The sequence below is a fragment of the Bos taurus genome, chromosome 7 (assembly GCF_002263795.3).
Source record: "Bos taurus isolate L1 Dominette 01449 registration number 42190680 breed Hereford chromosome 7, ARS-UCD2.0, whole genome shotgun sequence".
Classification (NCBI taxonomy): Eukaryota; Metazoa; Chordata; class Mammalia; order Artiodactyla; family Bovidae; genus Bos; species Bos taurus.
In genome coordinates, this window is record NC_037334.1 from 2,454,322 (window position 1) to 2,462,530 (window position 8,209).

The 8,209-nt window shown below is 47.1% G+C and overlaps 1 protein-coding gene across 17 annotated transcripts in view; it reads right to left on the bottom strand.

The window, feature by feature from the left end:
• The window catches only part of ZNF454 (zinc finger protein 454), a 49,510-nt gene that overhangs the window by 14,180 nt on the left and 27,121 nt on the right, over nucleotides 1–8,209 (bottom strand). For 9 of the 17 annotated variants that reach the window (XM_059888885.1, XM_059888883.1, XM_059888871.1 and 6 more), the window contains 4 exons: nucleotides 6,393–7,625; nucleotides 6,042–6,143; nucleotides 3,709–3,835; nucleotides 3,218–3,307 (listed from right to left, as the gene is read on the bottom strand). In XM_059888885.1, coding sequence (XP_059744868.1) covers nucleotides 3,218–3,307; nucleotides 3,709–3,835; nucleotides 6,042–6,074 — 250 coding nt within the window. In that variant the 5' untranslated portion in view covers nucleotides 6,075–6,143; nucleotides 6,393–7,625. The remainder of the gene's footprint in view (nucleotides 1–3,217; nucleotides 3,308–3,708; nucleotides 3,836–6,041; nucleotides 6,144–6,392; nucleotides 7,626–8,209) is intronic. The other 8 variants (XM_059888886.1, XM_059888879.1, XM_059888873.1 and 5 more) reach the window with 8 other exon arrangements.

Sequence of the window (8,209 nt, forward strand, 5' to 3'; positions counted from 1 at the left end):
TTCGATCCCTGGGTCGGGTTTCATCCCCTGGAGTATGAAGTGGCAACCCACTCCAGTATCCTTGCCTGGAGAATACCATGGACAGAGGAGCCTGGTGGGCTACAGTCCATGGTTTCACAAAGAGCTGGACACAACTGAAGTGACTTGGCATGCATGCATGGATGGATAAATATGGTGAAGGGCATGAAGAGCCAGCACTGGACCTAATGTAAAATTCAAGCCAGGGGCTCTCTGGTATGAAAGGAGGAAGATTCGATGAGGAGGGATATATCAAACTTCACAGGTGCAGCTGTGTTCTGTTTCTTAAGCTGGACCATGGAGTATGGGGGCTGTTTGCCTATTCTTCAGACTGTTCAAAATACACCAGTATTTTTGGGCTTTCCTTGTGGCTCAGCTGGTAAAGAATCTGCCCACAATGTGGGAGACCTGGGCTTGATCCCTGGGTTGGGAAGATCCCCTGGAGAAGGGTAAGGCTACCCACTCCAGTGTTCTGGCCTGGAGAATTCCATGGACTATAGGGTCACAAAGAGTTGGACACGACTGAGCAACTTTTACTTTCATGCAGTGTGGGGGCTGTTTACCTATTTTTCAGACTGTTCAAAATAGTACATGTTCTGTTCTGTAGACAGGATTACAGTATCAAAATACATCTGTCTGAAGTTAAAAAAAAAAAGGAAATGATAATGCTAAGTGTTAAAATAAAATATTAGAATGAAAGAGAAATAAGAGCTAATTCTCTACAAAATGTCTCAACAAATTTTAGAGAAAAAAATGCAGATAAAAATGAGAAAGAGGATATAATATAAAATGTTAAAATTATAGATGAATACCATGCACAGTTGTAAATGAATACATTTTATAGCTCAAAAAAAGGTAATTTAAAGCTAAAGGGCAAAATGTGCAATTGATATAACAAAAAGAAACAACAGATATAAACAGATTAATAAATAAGGAAAAAATGTAATAAGTTACTAGCAAACTACTTAAATTAAGGGATGAGGCAGTTTTCTTCAGGTTTACTAAGCGAACAATTTCTGTACAAGTAAAGCTATTTTGGAGAAGGGTGGAAAATGACACAGTTTGAGCGGCATGCTGGTTTAACCCACATCTTGCCTTGCATATGTTGAAATTAGTTAACCACACAGAAGCTTGTTTTTCTTTAAGTAGAGTTAATCATTTTTGGCTTACAGGTTGTTAAGGTTGAAATGGGGCAGCTAACACATCTCCAGAGATCACCCAGCAAGGTGCTGATCCACAAGGGCTCAAAAGTCAGCTCCCTGTGTATACTAGCTCAAAGCCCAGGGAAGAGAAAAATTTTAAAGGAAAGCTACCGGAAGGACTTTTTCTTACTATGAAGAAAATTAAGTATCTGTCTAAACCAAGAGTGACTGATGCAACAACAGAAAAGTCATAGATAAACCTATTATCATTGTTCTATATGGTCTTTTAAGTTCTAGCCAGTAATTAAGAAGTGAAACAGAAAGAAGAAAACCTAAAACTAAAAATGATTCATTGAATAAGAAGAATAAGAATTGGAGAGTGACATGAGGGGAATAAATATTTGGAAATGACTACCACTTTCTTATAGCAGCAATTTGCAGTTGAAAAACAAAAGGAAAGAGGTTATATTAAAAAACAAAAATATAACTTTAACAAGAAATTGAAGGAACTTTATTGGGGTAATTCTCTGGTGGTCCAGTGGTTTGGTCTCTGCCCTTCCACTGCCGGGAGCCTGGGTTTGATCCCTGGTCAGGGAACTAAAATCCCACAAGCCTCATGGTGCAAAAAACAAACAAACAAACCCCAAAACCATATTGGGAGATATAAAACAAGATTTCTTTCCGTGTCTGACTGGCTGACCACTAAACATCCTTCATGAATCAGCTCATGGTTTGCGGTGTTGAGGACATTCAGAAACAAGAGGTGCTGGAGCAGAGGTTTGTGAAATGCACCTGGGAAGGGCTGAATTATGATCCCCTGGATTTTCATGTCATTACTCACACCTGACTCTAAAATCCCTTCTAGGCATAAAAGTCCTCTTCAATCTCACAATTGCCCCACAGAAGTACAATAAAGAATTTGTGTCAATGATGAATAATGCAAGAATAAAAAGAATAAATGATGTTATTATGCCAGAGTACTGGGACAGTGGATTCATTTAATTCCCACCCCATCTTTTTTTGTTATAACACTGCTTGTATAATACAGAGTGAAATACTAAAAATGCCTTAGTTTGGCTGTAATAAACATACAAACTCAGAACACTACTGAGGCAAGTTAAAAGATTTTGATAACTGAGTTTTGGCGTTCAGACATTTAAATTCTGTAACAGATTAGATCCTAGACATTCTAGGTAAAGTTATTTACTGTAGGATACAAAGTCCTCCCTACTTCATTGGGCTTCTATGAAAAATCAATAACAAAAGGTTTTTAAAAATATTTCGCAGTTGGCAAAATGCTGGCAGAAAGTGAAAATGTTGTAATGTCTTGGATAATGCAATAGCTCTCTAGAGTATTCCCGGATTTGGGGAGAGGCACCCCTGCTCCTGCTCTTGAGCTGCCAGATCCAATGGGTTCCTCAACACAAGTAACAGCCACTAAACTAGCGTGGTCTCTGTATCCCTAGGCAACAAGTCTTTGGCCCTTACTAGGTGCCAAGCACTTTGCTGGGTATGAGCAAAACAAAACATGCAATAAATCTGGCTATGCTTGTGTGGTACTTACAGCCCAGCGCAGCATCAGCAGAAGGTGGAGAATAGTACAATGCTGGGTGTAGGTACAGGTGGATGAACAAACATAGAGGTGGTGGAAGAAATCTGCCATGTCTGTCTGGAAGAGCTGCCTCAGTGGGCACAGTGACTGGCCCTGAGGACCAGAAGCTGCACAGCTCTGTGTAACCCAGTGCTCTCCCTCCTCACTGGAGGAATCTGAGCAGAGACTGCATGCTCAGGTGCTCAGGGAACAACAGGACACACAAGCACAGTGCGTGGCACAGAGCTGCCCATCTATGCCAAACAGAGAAAGAAGAAAACTCACAGAAAGGACGGTCCGGAGAGGCACAAACTGCCACAAGAAAGGAGTGCCAAACGCACATGGGGACAAATGTGGCAACAAAGCATTTAGGTGAATGTGAAGGGAAAGGTGCTGGTTTCTCAGTCCACAGGCCCGGTGCACATGCTGAGTCGCTCCCAATGCCTCCCACATGCAGGATGCTTACCAAGACAGAAGCCTCCCAAGGAGTCCTCTGGCATCCACTCTTCCCCTTTTCCCAACTGGGAAAACATATCTGGTTTGGGTCCTAAGAGTCCTGTTTTTGAGGGAAAAAAAAAAGGGGGGGCCATATTTGTTCATACCAGAGATAAAATCACTGCAAGAATGGGATCTGGAACTTCCTGGAAAAGGTGACATGATAGGGGCCCAGGGTAGAGGAGAGTTCCCAGGAGGAGGAAAAGAAGGTTCAGGGGTGACAAAGCCAATCTGTTCCTGTCCTTCTCCCTGCTAGGAGGGAGGGAGGATTTGACTTCTAGTCGCCTTTGAGACATCTGCACTTAGACTCCAAAGAGCCCTGTGCCCAGGACACAAAGGAGAGGCACAGACATAACATCCTTAGAACAGCTCACTCCCAATCCAAGCTGCTGTATGGAACCAGTTCAAGGATTCCCAAGAAACCTCCCATTTGAAGATGAGCCTCCAGAGGCTCCCACTTACCCAGGGACACCAGGTTGCTGTAGTTCTCGAGCATGACATCCCTGTACAGGGCCCTCTGGGCCGGACTCAGCTGCGCCCACTCATCCTGGGTGAAAAGCACGGCCACATCCTTGAAGGTCACTGATTCCTGTAAGGGCAAACCCATCCCCGTTGACTGGGGGCTTCTCCCTTATGCGGCTCTCTGGGAAAGGCTTCAACCAGGAGCTGGCTGAGACCTGCGGGACTGTTAGCACAGAGGGAGCTGGTTTTCTGTGAGATGGGAAGCATTTCCTCAGGGTCTCTAAGGGTTGAGCTTTTATCAGACTTTGTTTCCCACTCTGAAGAAAAGTAGCTGCTCATTTTGTCCAAAACATTTTCTCCCATCTCCATCAAACTGCCACAGCCCTGCCTGTATCCCCATCCCTATGACCAATCATACCCAGGTCTTGGCTTCAGTATTACATCTTCAGCACCCCTCCTCAACTGTTCCCATATCATCTATGCAGGGTCATTCAAGCACTGCCTCACTTTACTGAGTTCTGGTTTAGTTTCTATTTCCCCCACTGGACTGTTAACTCCAAGAAGCTACGGACCATTTCTACTTCTCCCTTGTCTTGCCATCATGTCTTCTAGAGCATGGCCCATGTACCTAGCACCCATTATATATGTATTACTCAGCAACTCCTGTTTTTCTTCAGCTGTTCACCTGCTCACCCTCAATACACACATACCATTCCCATGAAACAGTCCTTCTGAACAATGTGACCTTATTCCCTCTGATCACAACTCATCCCTTCTGTGGAAACTCTGGACAAGAGGCCAAGGGAGCTAGTGTGCACTGAGACAGAAGAGTTAAGTGGAGGCCCAGAGAAGAAAGCAAAGGGTCCAAGAAAAAGGACTCTCAGATTATTCTAGACCTTCCCTGCAGAGCTGAAGTACTGCATTTTTGCCTTGACTTTGGGTGATACCCAGTATCCTTCCAATAAAGGCCTGCTTTTGCTTAGTCTGAATTGGGTTTCTGTTACCTGTACCCAGAGCCTTGCACAAAGCAGGCTGAACCAAGGAACACTTGTTTGACTGAATCCATGAACCAATCTGTCAAGACCATTGTTCACCTTTGTATCCCAGGCACGGGACATAATATTTGGCACATTTTACACCCCTAACATAGGTTTTTTGAAAGGCAACCAAAAGTATAGCAGCCTGTAAACCCAAGACAATTGTGTGACACCAAAAATGAATTTGAGGAAAAGTCCAGGGAAGGGAAATATCACAGTGGACTGGCACCGTGAAGAAAGGTTTCAAAGGAAAACCGGTGCTTGAGATGGGCTCTAAAGGACAAGCTAGAAATCAAGGAGAAGGGTGAACAACCAATAAGCTGGGACTGGGTTGACACAGTACTTTCAGTCAGCGGCTCAACTCTTCCAGTGACTTCTGCCAGATTCCTTCCCTGGACAGGTTTACATGTGAATGAATTAGAACAAATTCACCAAATTCATCAGAATTTATACACTCAAATGAATGCTGTCTCCTTCAAAGTGGAGTCCATATCCTTATTCTAAAAAAGCTAGCACTGCTGAAAGTTTTTTAATAATTTATTGAAATTGAAAACATACCATTTGAAAGACTTCACTGGTAACCAACATTCCTCTGAAGTAAAAAACCAAATATCACTGGAAAAAAACTGCTACTGTTGCTAAGTCGCTTCAGTCGTGTCTGACTCTGTGCAACTCCATAGACAGCAGCCCACCAGGCTCCCCTGTCCCTGGGATTCTCCAGGCAAGAACACTGGAGTGGGTTGCCATTTCCTTCTCTAATGCATGAAAGTGAAAAGTGAAAGTGAAGTCGCTCAGTCGTGTTTGACTCTTAGCGACCCCATGGACTGCAGCCTACCAGGCTCCTCCATGGGATTTTTCAGGCAAGAGTTCTGGAGTGGGGTGCCATTACCTTCTCCGTTGGAAAAAAAGTGTCCAGTAAATCCTACCTTCCTAAAAAAGCATTCCAATTTCACTCTTCTGTCATTATGTTAGGCATTGCCTTTATCACTTTAGACCCTTAATTTTAGTTGCTAGTGGAAAGAGCGCAGGTTTCCACTCTGGACCAATCTGGGTTTCATGTCCAGTTGTGTCTTTTATATGACCTTTAGCAAGTTCCTGAGCTCTGACAACCACCAGAATGAACCCAGCAAGCGGGGTAGAAAGCATGGGAAAGGAAGCAAGTGGGTCAGGCTCCTGAGTGAGATGGACTCGGAGAAAAGCTTCTGGTGAGGAGAGAAACATGCCCACCCTCTTCAACCATTACATTCAAATCTAAGGCCATTTAGAGGGGGAAGCCCACAGTGAACCCTCACTCACCCGGACCATGGCGGGCAGGCACCTGACTGCCATTCCTTCTTCTCTGATGAGCCTTTTTAGAGACAAGCAGAGTGGAAATCCTCAGGCTGGAAACACCTTCTACTGTTCATGAGGAGAGGACTGGGTCAAAAGATATCACACAGCAGTCCAAAGGGGGGCTTTGAGCATTCACACCCTGGGAATCCGCCAATACCCCAAACAGTGAATTCTTAGTCCCTGTTTGCTCCCAATCCTCTCTCCTCTTCGGGGATATTTCTGCTGGCCTCCACTGTAAAGGGAATAGCTCATCTTGCTGCTACTCCCACCCCCCCATCAATTTCCCCCTAGCAATATGAGTCAAATTCTCAGTACCTTTCCTTCTGTATCTTGACTTTTCCTTGAAAAAAGCATCCTCCAGCCCGATTTCACACTTTTTACACACCCTCTGGCCTTTTGCCCTTAAATTATGCTGAGAGATCTCAAGAAACGTGTGACTCCTGCCTGGACACCTGCCTAATCCTGGGAGGGGAGTAGAGGAAGTAGGGAAGGAGGGTCGTCTTCTTTCTCCTCAAAAAAAGAAGCTAAGAAGGCTGCATCTTCACTGTCGAGACGTCTCTCAGGCTATGCTGTTCTCTAGCCTCAGGCCTCCTTCTCTGGGACCCGGTTTGGGTGACCTGGAGAGAAAAGGTGGGCGAGAAGCAGTGTATCTGTGGGGGTCGGGTGGGGGTGTTGGACGCAACTTATTTTAATCGTACAACCCACCCACCGGCCCTCTGCCTCTCAGCTAAGTCCCTTGGGGAGCTGCTGCAGTGGTTGCGCCGCTGCAGACCCGGCCTCAGCGAGTTCCAGATACAGGGAGCTGAACCACACCAGGAGCATCTACCACCGAGCGTAAACGGGATTACCGGAGTTGGTTCCAAATCACAAGCCAGTGACCCTGACCGTATCTTTCTCCACATGCACCCGCGGATTCGGACCCTAAACCCGAGCCCACACTTGGCCTTTTTGTCTTTGGAATCTAACCTTGGCCATACATCCAGGGAAGTTTGGGGCGTCAGATCAGCGCCCTTCAGAACGGACCACTACCCAGACCGACTCGGTTTTCAGCCGCCCTTCCCACCAGCTCCACCACCCCAAGGCTGCTCCCGCTCTCCCGATACGGCTTTGGCCACCGTGCCTAGTCACCGCTGGGTTGCCCTTCGAGGAGCCTCTGCCAGCGGTGAGATCCACACCGCCACATCGCAGGCAGAACACAATGAGCTGGGCTGCAGTCGGGGTCGGAACTGCGCTTGCGCGTTGCCGAGGGACCTGCTCCGCCGGATTCTCACCGGTCCGAGAGCTGCCGCGCTCCTGCTTCGCAGACTCCACTTCCCAGAAGGCATATCGGCAGCAAGCGCCGGCCTCCGCGCGGGGCGGAGAAAGTGACGTTGCGCGCCTGCGCAGGTAGCCCCCCCCGCCCCGCCCCTCGCCCCGAGCCCGGGCCAGAGAGGGTTCGGTGCCGAAACTACATTTCCCAGGGACTCGCCTGGTGGTCACGGTTCCCCAGGCAGGTGACCCCCCAACACGCTGATCTTCACGTGCGGATTTGGTTCCGTTCTGGTCAGCCTGACGAAGACAGAAATCAGCGAAAAGTTGACACAGGGATACGGGAGGTCATGCCGGGCGAGCGGCGCCTGATCCGACGAGGAGAGCGGAACCGGGACGCGCCTCAAGTTCTCAGTAGGAGACAAGTCGAAAAAGAGCGTTCCCGAGTGAAGAACCGCGCGATTACTAGCGAAGGCAGTGGGGCCGTGCTTCGGCCACGGGAACGCTAAAGATGCTAACAGTGGGTCCTGGTGTTTGGGCCGGAGCGTGGTTCGGGCGATGAGTGGGACGCGGGAACCAGGTCGACAGAGGTGCGAGCAGATGACTGAGGAGGCTGCTGTGGTAGTTCAGGACTCAGCGGATGCTGGCTGGGAACAGAATGGTGGCCACAGGACAGAGGGCATGGTGCGAGAAACGTCCACGAGGTAGAATAAATTTGGTTCTCCACGTCTTAGCAAGGAGCCCTGATGCCAAGGAGTTTGTATTGTACAATTGGGTGCTGTTTAGAGAGATGGTATTTATTTTTGTGGACAGTATCTTGCGGAGGCGGGCAAGGATGAGATAAAGTATAGAAAACTCCAACTGGAGATATTTAGTTGCCTTTG